General features: G+C 39.7%; 1 protein-coding gene across 1 annotated transcript in view; it reads right to left on the reverse strand.

Moving 5' to 3' along the window:
- LOC141371496 (uncharacterized) overlaps positions 1-13,890 on the reverse strand; it is a 48,217-nt gene that overhangs the window by 15,594 nt on the left and 18,733 nt on the right. Inside the window, exons 2-4 of the mRNA XM_073886978.1 lie at positions 3,195-3,317; positions 965-1,057; positions 367-520 (exon numbers count right to left, since the gene is read on the reverse strand). Of these exons, the coding sequence (XP_073743079.1) occupies positions 367-520; positions 965-1,032 (222 nt within the window). The 5' untranslated portion in view covers positions 1,033-1,057; positions 3,195-3,317. The remainder of the gene's footprint in view (positions 1-366; positions 521-964; positions 1,058-3,194; positions 3,318-13,890) is intronic.

Genomic DNA, 13,890 nt, shown 5'->3' on the forward strand with positions numbered 1-13,890 from the left:
GCCCAAGAAGACAAAACAAACTTGCCTCAGCCAGGGATGAAGACAAGACAATCCCTTAGGGACTTTTCCTTATTCATCTTTGTATCCTCAGGGCCTAGCACAGTGCCTGGCTAATGCTAGTAATCAGTAAATTTAAGTTGCTTAATTGCATATTTAACAAATATGTGGCTGGACAGTGGCATTTTCTGATAGTACCCTTTTCTGGAGAATGGGAAGAGGAGCCTAAGGAAAGTCACCCTGCTCTTTTGGAAGAGCCATTTAAGTTATCCTTCCACCAGTAAGTAGACAGACATGGCCCTGCCCCATCTTTGGCTCAAGATTTACTCCTTCAGCCATCCATCCAACCCCACTATCTCCAACTCTCACCTTGCTGTTGCTCTTCAGGGACCAACAATTGAAGAGAAGCCTGAGGGTGAGATAAGCCTTGAAGGACACTGCCTCTTGTGTAATGTCCATTATTTCATCATCTGTAAGCCCAGATCCAGATGTTTCCGGGCACTGATGACCAATCCTTTGAGCACTGTGAGGGATGCAGGGAGTTTGAGCTACCCATCACTTTTCCCTTCCCACAAAGGGAAACATACACACATATGGGCATAGTCCTCTCATCCTCAACCCTAAATGTTTCTGGAGTCCTATGCTGGGAAACACCAACCGATTTACCACCACCCCAACTATCTTTTCTTTGTGAGCACACCTGGTCCACCCAGCAGGGGAAGGGAAAGTGGTTGAGGCTATCAACACCCAAAACATCCCTATCAAGCTTGGTCCTTGCCCCAATCCAGGCCAAGAAGTCAGAGGGAGAAGAGTAGCTGCTCACACCTGCCTGCTCTCAACCATTTCCTGTCCCTCCCCAGCTTTCTGGGATCCCTATTCAGAGGGACCCATCCAGTCTCTTTATTTGCCCTTCTTTCCTCCCTCCCTGATTCCAACAGAGTCTTCCCCAGACCCTCTTGACCCTTACCATGACATATTGCCAACATGGCATCCTTCGTTTGGGCCATCCTCAGAAGGTGCAGGATATATTCCCATGTAACGCCAATGTAGGAAGCTGCACCTAAGAGGGAGAGTACAAGAAAGACATCCCTATCCCAGGGAGGGGAGCATCCTAGCCTTAGGGTAGGAAATTTTATAGACTGGAGTCCAGGAGGCCTGGGTTCTGATCCTAGTTCTGCCTCCAGAGTCTGGGCAACCCAGAACAAGTTACTAAATTTATCTGGGTTTCAGCTTCTTCAACTGTTAAATAAGAGTACAGTTCCTGATGTGACGACTGCACAGGGATGCTGGGAAGATTAAGCTCAGTAATGGATGTTAGCACAGCATACAAATGCAGGGTATTAGTACAAGCTACACATGAACACTCTCTTCCAAGGACCCTTAGGAAATAAAGAGCTATGCTGTCTGAGGTGGATGTGAAAAGATTTGCCCTGATTAGATCAAGAGACATGTTTCCAACTTCTGTTGCTGTGTCCCCTGAGCTTGCTGTGTCATGCCTTGTCATTTTGAACCTAATGCCCAGAAGGCAAACTTACTTCCCCCAGACTCTCTTTGCCCCCAGCTCCAAGTAGTAAAGAAAAGGCGGGTCACTGTCACTAGCCCAGTGACTTGATTGTTTTTTCACACTTTGTGATGGGGGAGGGGAGCAGAGTGGGTAAGAGAGCCACCACCACCACCAGTAGGCACTAGGGCAGAGATTGTGTGGTGATTTTCTGCCTCATCCTGCTACTCTAATACCTTCCAAACCTCTAATCAAATTCAACACTGCAGGTTCCCTTAAGTAAAGCACTCCTTTCTTCCTCCTTGCCCCTCCCTACCACTGTTGAATGGGGGCTTTCTACTCTGCCTTCTCTCTCCACCTGGAGTCTTCTTTTTAGCTCTGTGGGTCTCCCATGTCCTAATATGTCCTACTATGCCATTCTAGGTCTCCAGGAACTCCCTCCTGAGTTCCCAGCAGCCCAATAGGGATCTTAGTTTGTCCCCCTCCCACCTACACATACACACCCATGACTGAACTAAGTGGAGATGTCCAATGAGAGAAATCAGGAGTATAAAGCTAATTTAGAGCACATACAATGTCTCCACCTCAGCTGCCCCTGTCCTCTTAGACTAACTCAGACAGTGGATGAGTCTCCCTACTGCAGCCAGGAGGCAATTTGGGGGTAGGTTTTTGTGCCATCTGTCCCACAGTTTGAAGATGACTATTCCTGGAGACTGGAACCCCAGAGCCATTAGGACTGCAGTACACAACTCCTCCAGTTCTCCCTCTGGCTTCTGGAAAGAGAAAGATTAACTGTTTTAAGGCTAATCCCCAAGATGAATCTCATAGCTTCTGAGAATCAGCTTTCGTCAGTAAGTAATTCTCCTCCATCTAGAAGACAAGAACTCACCTACCACCCCATTCAATATATACCTTCCCAGTGATGGAGGACAGGAGCTTCCTAGAGTGTGCAAAGAACAGGTAGACAAGAAATCTGCCAAGTCTCTGCATTAGGGCGGGAGTGGGGACTGAAGATTTCAGAGCACAGAAATTCCCCTACAGGAGCAAGTGAATCATTAGAAAGGTGGGTAGATTATGGAAGCAACTTTGGAAGTCTCTGGCAGGTCAGGAGTCTTGATCAGAAGACAGGCATGCCAAGGAAGGCAGGTAAACCAGAAGAAAGATAATTCATAGGTAGGTAGTTAACCAAGAAAATAAGAAACCAGATTAACCCACTGTCAGGAAAGTAAGTGTAAGGTATGTGGATAGATGGATAGGTAGACATCATGAATGTTCAGTCTAAAGATGGGCTAGCACATGGGTAGGTGGATTTAAATAGCTTAGTAAATAGAGTGAGATGATTAGTTGAATTGCAGTAACAAAGGTGACTGCCTGTAGTATACCAGGACACAATCTGAAAACCAGGTCAGATTTTGAGCCCAATAGCCCACGTCCTTCCCCCCCATTTCCATCTCACTTCTCCTGCCTCACCACTTCACTTCACTACTGTAGCTTCCAATTCTGTCTAGGTCACAGTTCTTGAGATATGCTCAGAGTACTAGATATGGATTCTAGCAAACTGTTTAGAAATGAGATACTCATATCCCAGCTCCCAATTAGTTTCCAAGTATATCATCCAACAGAAAGAACTCCTGGGCTCAGACCTGGGTTGCTTTCTTTCCCCAAAGCCCCCAGCCCAGAGGTACAGGCTCCTCACCATTGTCCTCAGGTAGTCAACGATGATATCTGTCACCTTCTGGCATAGTGGAGTTGCCATCTTGTTATTTAGGATTTTAACTTCCAGCAACTTGAGAGTTTATAAGACATTATCTGTTGACAACTATAGGAGAGAGGGGACTCAGGAAGAAAGGAAGGTTGAAGGGTAAAGATAATAAAGAGAATAAGGGGGCGCCTGGGTGGCTCAGTTGGTTAAGTGACTGCCTTCAGCTCAGGTCATGATCCTGGAGTCCCGGGATTGAGTCCCGCATTGGGCTCCCTGCTCGGCGGGGAGTCTGTTTCTCCCTCTGACCCGCCCCCCTCTCATGTGCTCTCTCTCTTTCTCTCTCTCAAGTAAATAAATAAAATCTTTAAAAAATATAAAAATAAAGAGAATAAGGATCCCTGGTAGAGAAAGGAAGAGGAGTGAATCCAGGAAGAGGATTAAAGCTGGATCAGGGGTTGAGGGGATGGAGAAGGTATATAGGTCAGACTAGGGACATGGGAATCAGACCTGGAGCTATGAATGAACTGGACCAAGTAGTGCTCTGCTGACTGGAAATTTTTCCTACTCTCCTGGCACAACAGGTATGTACCCAACCAGCTACCTTGTTGGAGATGGTCCTATGCTGATTGGAGCCAGTAAAATGTCTGAGATGTCCTCACCTGATCAGCAACTTGGAGTGCCTCCATAATATCCTCAATGTTCTTTCTTGAGATATCCCATTCCCGGTTCCTGTCAGTGATCTCTGAGGAACCTATCATAACTATAAACATCTCCATAAGAAATAAAGAGGGTGAAGTGGGGGAACTGTTTCTCTCTTGCTATAGGTGGGTATTTCATCAGAGGTGGGTATGATGGTAAAACAAAACAAGCAAAGAATATTAAGAATCAGAAGACACAAGTTTGGGTCCTGACTCAGAGTCTGCCCCCCCGCCAACAATATATCCTTAGGGAATTTACTTAACTCCTGGAGACTCTATTTCTTCATATGTAAAATAAGTATATTAAAAGTTAACATGAGAGAGGCGCCTGGATGGCTCAGATCATGATCTCAGGGTCCTGGGATTGAGCCCCAAGTCAGGCTCCGTGCTCAGTGGGGGTCTGCTTCAGGATTCTCTCCCTCCCGTTGGCCCTTCCCACACTTGTTCTCACTCTCTGTCTCTAAAATAAATAAATAAATCTTTTAAAAAAATTTACATGAGAGTCAAAAAAGACGAGATATCTGCTATTAGGTGTCAACTTTCAAGACTTCAGCCTGCCCTTTGGATCACATCTTTCCCCTTGAGATCATAAACTGCCTTCTATGGGTAAAAGTTGGACAGAGATTTGGAGTAGGGGAGTGCTTGTCCCTAAGACTATGAAAAATTGATTACTATAAACTACAAAACTTATATTACAGTGACATATACCCATAGTCTTGGTTAATAGTGATAGAAAAAAACCCAGAAAACTGATTTAGTCTGAGTTCAGTCTATCTACTTACCAGCAAGGATGGATGGTTGATTGACTGACTGATTGGTTTAAATGTTCTGGTTTGTCTTTACTAAAGACATTATTTAACATGCTTTACTTTACTCATTTGTAAAATGGTCATCATTGTGGTAGTGATAGTAGCAGTAGTAGTTGTAGTAGTATCTAACTCATAGAGTTATTAGGAACATTATATGAAATAACGTATGTAGAATAGTGCCTGGCATATAGTAATAACTCAGTCAATATTGATTACTATTATTCTCAATTAGAAACTGTTGGCACTCTACCTGAATCCACAGGATCCCCATATCCCTACAGGAGAAGAGCTCTTTGTTGTCATTTTAAGACCAGATCCTGGACATTAGATCAGGGTTAGGGGTAGCAAATGAGACAACCAAAAAGCAACTAGAAAGGAAGTGTATTTAACAGAAAGGGAGACAGAGGGATAGGAAGAGAAATAGAGAGATATTACTTAAAATGAACAAGCCCAAATTCCCAAAGACATGTAGAAATCTAATGCTATGAAAGATAACACAACAAAATCAACAATTGGAGCAGGAAATTACTTCAGAGGAGATTAATTTTGTAAAACAGCCTCTTAAAGACTTAAACAAAATAATAGTAATAATAATCATTGTTGCCATCTTCTTCCTCCTCCTCATCATCATCAAATGAATAATATTTTCTATAGGTTTGGTATTTTTTCAAAATAAAATGTTAGGAGAGAAATTAAGATTCACCAGTTATCAAAAGACACCCTTAGGTGAGTAAAAATGGCAAAGCTCAGAGTGCAAAAAAATACATATCACACATAAAATCAACAAAGTATCCATATCCAAAATATATAATAATCCCCTGCAAATCAAAGAAAAACACAAAGAAAAATGGGTAAGAGACTTAAAAGGAATTTATAAAAGAGTATATCCAAATGGCCCATAAACACATTTAAAGGTTTGACTCAATCTAACTAGGAATTAGGAAAGTAAAAATTAAAACCACAGAAGTATATTGCAACACACCCACCAGTCGAATGGCTTAAACTTAAAAGGTTTACAATAACTAGTGTGAAACAATAGGGATTTTCATATACTACTAGTGGGATATAAAATAATACAGCCACTTTGGAAAACAACTTGGTATTATCTACTAGAAGCTTAAGATATGTATACTCTATGATCCTTTCCTAGGTATATACCTAATGGAATGCATGCTTACTTATAATAACAGAAATGTGCATGACTGTTCATAGTGCCATTATTCATAATAGGCCCAAACTGCAACTCATATGTCCAATATCACCATAATAGATAAATTGTGATATATTCATATAATCATCATATTGTGGAATACTATATAGCAACGAAAATGGACAAATTACAATTTCCTGCAACAATATGGATAAATCTAACAAATATAAATAAGTGAAAGATGCCAGAGACAAAATAATAGATATTTCATTATTGTATTTATAAAAAAAAAAAAAAAAACCCAAAGCAAGCAAATATAAACTACTGTGTTCAGGGTTGCAAACTTAGGTAGTAAAACTTAAAAGAAAAGCAAGAATGTGATTTTTATTTAAAAAGTGGTTTTTTGGGACAGCTGGGTGGCTCAGTCAGTTAAGCGGCTGTCTTCAGCTCAGGTCATGATCCCAGGGTCCCGCAATCGAGTCCTGCATCGGGCTCCTTGCTCAGCGGGGAGCCTGCTTCTCCCTCTGCCTACCGCTCCCCCTGTTTGTGCTCTCTCTTTCTGACAAATAAATAAATAAAATCTTAAAAAAAAATAAAGTAAATAAAAAGTGGTTTTTCACTTGTATGTGGAATCTAAAAAACAAAACAAATAGAAACATACTAATAAATACAGAGAGCAAACTGGTGGTTGCTAAAGGAGAGAGGTGTGAGGGAAGGATAGGTGAAGTAGGTGAAGGGGATTGAGAAGTAAAAACTTCTAGTTATAAAATAAATAAGTCACAGAAATGAAAGGACAGCATAGGGAATATAGTCAATAATATTGTAATAATGCTGTATGGTGACAGATAGTAACTACACTTATTGGAGTGAGCATTGTACAACGTATAAAATTGTCAAATCACTCTGTTCTGCCCCTAAAACTAATATAACACTGTATGTCAACTATAATTCAACAGTAATTTTTTTAAATTAATGGTTGTCTTGGGATGGAGTAATGACTGGAAAGGATCACAATAGGGAGAGCTGGATGGTGGTGACACAGATATTTGCTTTGTGGTAAATAATTGAGGTCTACATACTTGTTCCATGCACTTCTCTCTGTGTTTAACAAAATAGATTTTCTTAAGTTAAAAAATAGGAACTGTAAGACAAATACAGGATTTTACATAAAAGAAACAAAAAGTTATATTTTTAGGGTGCCTGGGTAGCTCAGTCGTTAAACCTTCAGCTCAGGTCATGATCCTAGGGTCCTGGGATTGAGCCCCACAAAGAGTCTGCTTCTCCCTCTCCCACTCCCCCCTGCTTGTGTTCCCTCTCTTGCTGTATCTCTCTCTGTCAAATATATAAATAAAAAATCTTTAAAAAAAAAGAAGTTATATTTTTAAAAGATAATACAGAAAAGAAAAACAGAAATTCAACAACTCAGTAGATAGGTTTCATAGTAGACTAGGTACTGCTGAAGAATGAGTTAGTGAATTTGAGGACACAGTAGCAAAAGTGACCCAGAACCTAGCACAGACACATAGAGAAGAAAACAAAAAAGAGACATTTAGAGAGATGGGTGAAAAACTCCAATATATGCTTAACGGGAATGCCAAAAGAATATAGCGAATGGGCAAAAGATCATAGTTGAAGCAGTAGTGGCTGCAGATCTTTCAGAATTAAAGCAAACATGAATCCTTGGATTGAAAAAGCACACCAAGTCTTTCACAGGATAAAGAAAATAAATCCATATCTAGATACATTGGAATAAAATAAAAGACCAAAGAAAACAAGAGAATCCTAAATCATACAGAGAAAAAAGATTAACTGCAAAGGACAGATGACCAGACCAACAGCAGACTTCTCATCAGCAACAGTAGAGGAGACAATGCAATAATAGCTTCCAAGTTTTGAAGGAAAGTAACTATCATTCTAGAACTTTATACTCAGCTCTATCATTCAAGAGAGAGCAAAATGAAGACGTTCCAGATAAGCTAAGAAATTTATTATTCATAAGCCCCCACTGAAATACATACTAATAATCTTTCTTCTTTCAGCAAGGAATAAAATAAACCTGGAAAGGAGGAGGAGAATGCAAGAAATGTACTAATTATGTACTAAGAATGAGTAAAACACTTGGTAGCCTGAATATCTTTTGTTGGCTCTCCAGATCTTCCCTACACCTTTCTTCACTCTGTTAAGTGTTTTGGAGGCTATATCAAATAAATCCCCTTGTCCTCTGGCTTGCAATTGGGTTTTGCCAATGTGAAGCCCTGATAGGAAGCTGCAGAAAGAAAGGATGGTCATGTCAGAGCATACATTCTCCTGGCAGTGTGATCCTTGGCTGGGTGTATACCTTGAGGTCACTGCTTCTCTCAAGATAGCCCTGTATGCACAACGTTCCTTTCAGCTTTTCATGACTGCTCCTCCCCAGTTCCCTTCAGGCCTAGGGGTGATAAAACTCTGGTTGTTACCAGCTCCAGCATATTATACTATCTTTTGTGGGTTTCTTAATATCTACCCATATGTACTCATTAGAAATAGTTGCTTTAATTTATTTGTTAACCTCTCCTTGAATTATCCTAATTTAAATGTGTAATTTGTTTTCTGTTAGGAGCCTGGGAAGGTGGTAAATTTAAGTAAGCATTGACTGTGAAATATAATAATCACCACTAAATTGAGGAACTTAAAACCATGATGGAATCAAACCATTGGACAATACAGCACAAAAGATGAGAAGGGTGAGCTTGAAGGACAATTAAGGAGTTTAATATCCTTGTTTTCCTTAGAAGGAATATAGAGAATTGGTGAACTTTTTTTAAAAAGATTTTATTTATTTATTTGACAGAGACACAACGAGAGAGGGAACACAAGCAGGGAGAGTGGGGGAGGGAGAAGCAGGCTTCCCGCTGAGCAGGGAGCCCGATGTGGGGCTCGATCCCAGGACCCTGGGATCATGACCTGAGCTGAAGGCAGACGCTTAACAACTGAGCCACCCAGGTGCCTGAGAATTGGTGAACTTTAAACTTTTTTGAGAAAAATAAAGAGGCAGGATAAATACTTATTATTTTTGGAGTAAAAATCTCTCCAATTACAGACCAATATCCCTGATGAACATGGATGCAAAAATTCTCACCAAAATACTAGCCAATAGGATCCAACAGTACATTAAAAGGATTATTCACCACAACCAAGTGGGATTTATCCCTGGGCTGCAAGTTTGGTTCAACATCCACAAATCAATCAATGTGATACAATACATTAATAAAATAAAGAACAAGAACCGTATGATCCTCTCAATAGATGTAGAAAAAGCATTTGACAAAGTACAGCATCCTTTCTTGATCAAAACTCTTCAGAGTATAGGGATAGAGGGTACATACCTCAATATCATAAAAGTCATCTATGAAAAACCCACAGCAAATACTCTCAATGGGGAAAAACTGAGAGCTTTCCCCCTAAGGTCAGGAACGCGGCAGGGATGTCCACTATCACCACTGCTATTCAACATAGTATTAGAAGTCCTAGCCACAGCAATCAGACAACAAAAAGAAATAAAAGGCATCCAAATCAGCAAAGAAGAAGTCAAACTCTCACTCTTTGCTGATGATATGATACTTTATGTGGAAAACCCAAAAGACTGCACCCCAAAACTGCTAGATCTCATACAGAAATTCGGTAAAGTGGCAGGATATAAAATCAGTGCACAGAAATCAGTTGCATCTCTATACACCAACAACAAGACAGAAGAAAGAGAAATTAAGGAGTCAATCCCATTTACAGTTGCACCCAAACCATAAGATACCTAGGAATAAATCTAACCAAAGAGGCAAAGAATCTGTACTCAGAAAACTATAAAATACTCATGAAAGAAATTGAGGAAGACACAAAGAAATGAAAAAACATTCCTTGCTCATGGATTAGAAGAACAAATATTGTGAAGATGTCAATGCTACCTAGAGCAATCTACACATTTAATGCAATTCCTATCAAAATACCATCAACTTTTTCAAAGAAATGGAACAAATAATCCTAAAATTTGTATGGAACCAGAAAATACTCCGAATAGCCAGAGGAATGTTGAAAAAGAAAAGCAAAGCTGGTGGCATCACAATTCCGGACTTCAGGCTCTATTACAAAGCTGTCATCATCAAGATAGTATGGTACTGGCACAAAAACAGACACATAGATCAATGGAACAGAATAGAGAGCCCAGAAATGGACCCTCAAATCTATGGTCAACTAATCTTCTACAAAGCAGGAAAGAATGTCCAATGGAAAAAAGACAGTCTCTTCAACAGAGGGTGTTGGGAAAATTGGACAGCCACATGCAGAAGAATGAAACTGGACCATTTCCTTACACCATACACAAAAATAGACTCAAAATGGGTGAAAGACCTAAATGTGAGACAGGAGTCCATCAAAATCCTAGAGGAGAACACAGGCAGCAACCTCTTCAACCTCAGCCACAGCAACTTCTTCCTAGAAACATCGCCAAAGGCAAGGGAAGCAAGGACAAAAATGAACTATTGGGACTTCATCAAGATAAAAACATTTTGCACAGCAAAGGAAAGAGTCAACAAAACCAAAAGACAACCAACAGAATGGGAGAAGATATTTGCAAATGACAGACAAAGGGCTAGTATCCAAAATCTATAAAGAACTTATCAAACTCAACACCCAAAGAACAAATAATCGAATCAAGAAATGGGCAGAAGACATGAACAGACATTTCTGCAAAGAAGACACCCAAATGGCCAACAGACACATGACAAAGTGCTCAACATCACTCGGCATCAGGGAAATCCAAATCAAAACCTCAATGAGATACCACCTCACACCAGTCAGAATGGCTAAAATTAACAAGTCAGAAAACAACAGATATTGGCGAGGATGCGGAGAAAGGGGAACCCTCCTACACTGTTGGTGGGAATGCAAGCTGGTGCAGCCGCTCTGGAAAACAGTATGGAGGTTCCTCAAAAAGTTGAAAATAGAGCTACCCTACGACCCAGCAATTGCACTACTGGGTATTTACCCCAAAGATACAAATGTAGTGATCCGAAGGGGTATGTGCACCCTGATGTTTATAGCAGCAATGTCCACAATAGCCAAACTATGGAAAGAGCCAAGATGTTCATTAACAGACGAATGGATAAAGAAGATGTGGTATATATATATATATATATACACACACACACACAATGGAATATTATGCAGCCATCAAAAAATGAAATCTTGCCATTTGCAATGACATGGATAGAACTAGAGGGTATTATGCTAAGTCAATCAGAGAAAGACATGTATCATATGATCTCACTGATAGGAGGAATTCTTAATATCAGGAAACAAACTGAGGGTTGCTGGAGTGGTGGGGGGTGGGAGGGATGGGGTGGCTGGGTGATAGACATTGGGGAAGGTACATGCTATGGTGAGTGCTGTGAATTGTGTAAGACTGATGAATCACAGACCTGTACCTCTGAAACAAATAATACATTATTTGTTAAAAAGAAGAAGAATCAGAAGATAGTAGGAAGGGAAAAATGAAGGGGGAGGGAATCGGAGGGGGAGACGAACCATGAGAGACGATGGACTCTGAGAAACAAACTGAGGGTTCTAGAGGGGAGGGGGTGGGGGGATGGGTTAGCCCGGTGCTGGGTATTAAGGAGGGCACGTTCTGCATGGAGCACTGGGTGTTATGCACAAACAATGAATCATGGAACACTACATCAAAAACTAATGATGTAACGTATGGTGATTAACATAACATAATAAAATTTTTAAAAAATCTCTCCAGATGTTGAGCTGCAAAACTTTATTTCAATATTTTAGACTTCTTCATTTCTTATACTACTTAAAACTCAATACAACCAACATTGAACATATTATCTTCTTTCCATCCCTAAATTAATCCCTATCTCTGGGCAGTTCTTGAGTCTTGGTCATCTTTAACTTCTCTCCCACACCACCCACAGCCCTGCCAGGACAGAGGATTTTCCTTATTAAATGCTCCTTGAATCCAACCCTTTGCTACTCTTACACGGCCACTGTCCTACTTCATTTCTCATGTTCAGACTCACGTCCTCTTTAGGCCTGACCCTGTTCCAGTCCCTGTTTGTGTCCTTCTCACCTACACCAGACAGACAACAGCACTATGAGGAAGCAGTTAAGATGACACAGAGGAAGTGTCTCCTGGGAATACGACCCAATTGTTGAGAAATAATCACATCTTAGCAACCAAACCTAGAATGTTCACCCTGGAACTAACCCACCAGCTCCTATTCTAAAGAACCTAAGGCGGAATAGAGCTTCCCCTCCCCCAAATATGACTCCTGGAGAGAAATGGCTTTATTATAACTTCTTCTTTAAAATACCTGCTGCATAGTAGCTATTCAATAAATGTGTTGAGAAAATAAATGAGTGAATGAATTATTATTTTAAACTTGTTATGTCAAATCAAAGGTGTGCACAGGGTTTATATATATTTACCATGGCATTATTTATCTATGAGTAAAAATTCAAAATTCTCTTGACACCCAACAATACACAGATACATTACAGTTCATATATTTGTACAGTCATTAAAATTAACTTTGTAAAATAATATTTAATGACATGACAAGATATTCATATACATTAAGTTAAAAAAAGACAAGTTACAAAAAGTGTGTATAATATTGTTTTATATATATCCAACTATATATTATATATATACATATAACCAGAATATACATATGTGTCTATATACACACACACATACAAATGCACAGAAAAAACTGGAAGAATATACATCAAAGTGGTAACATATCCAGATGGTAGATTTATAAGGAATTTTTATTTTCTTCTAAGGACTTCTTTATAAGTTCCATGCAGTTCAAAATAAACATATGTTACTTTTGTCATCCAAAAAAATGTTATTCTTAAGTATGTTCTTTTAAAAATGTAAACTGATGATTTAGAAAATGGTTTATTAAAAGCAAGGAGGTTTATAGAAAAAAGCCTAATTCAAGTGACATCAGCAAATATTTTTTAGCATTGTCTATACGATGAGTGTTGTGAGGGCATTTGAGATAAATCTAACATGATTGCTGACCTCAAAGAACTTAGAGTGAGAGGCGCCTGGGTGGCTCAGTCGTTAAGCATCTGCTTTAGGCTCAGGTCATGATCCCGGGGTCCGGGGATCCAGACCCGTGTCCTGCTCCCCGCTCTGTGGGAGGCCTGCTTCTCCGCCTCAGAGATGGAGCAGGGAGCGGGACGTGGGGCTGGATCCCAGGATCCCAGGATCATGACCTGAGCTGAAGGCCAACGCTTAATGACTGAGCCACCCAGACACCCCAATAAATAAAATCTTAAAAAAAAAAGTACCAAGAAAATTCAATGGGAAAGAAATCGTCTTTTCAACAAATGGTGCTGGGGCAATTGGATAACCTGAAGGAAAAAAAAATTAATTTGGGCCCCTACCTGACACCATACACAAAAATTAGCTCAAATGGATTACAGGCCTACATGTTAGAACAAAAACTTAGGAGAAAACACAAGAGTAAATTTTTGTAGTCTTATGTTGGGCAAAAAGCAAAAGCACAAGGAAAAAATAAAATGGCAAATTAAAAACTTTGGCACTTTGAAAGACAGTCAAGAAAGTGAAAAGACAACCCATAGAATAGGAGAACATATTTACAAGTCATATAGATATATGCGACTTATATCCTGAAGACTCTTACAATTCAATAATAAGCACAAATAACTCAATTTAAAAATGGGCAAAGGATCCGAACACACATTTCTCCAAAGAAGATATATTAATGACCAATAAGCACATTAATAATTACTCAACATCATTAGGCAGTAGAAAATGCAAATCAAAACCACAATGAGCTACTACTTCACACCCACCAGAATAACTATAGTCACTAAGACAAATAACAAGTGTTGGTGAGAATGTAGAGAAATAGAAGTCCTCATACATTGCTGGTGGAAATGTAAAATGGTGCAACCCCTTTTTTGGAAAATAATATGACAGTTTCTTAAAATGTTAAATATAGAATTATCATAAA

The sequence above is a fragment of the Callorhinus ursinus genome, unplaced genomic scaffold (assembly GCF_003265705.2).
Source record: "Callorhinus ursinus isolate GAN/ISIS: 27379988/994484 unplaced genomic scaffold, GSC_fseal_2.0 scaffold74, whole genome shotgun sequence".
Classification (NCBI taxonomy): Eukaryota; Metazoa; Chordata; class Mammalia; order Carnivora; family Otariidae; genus Callorhinus; species Callorhinus ursinus.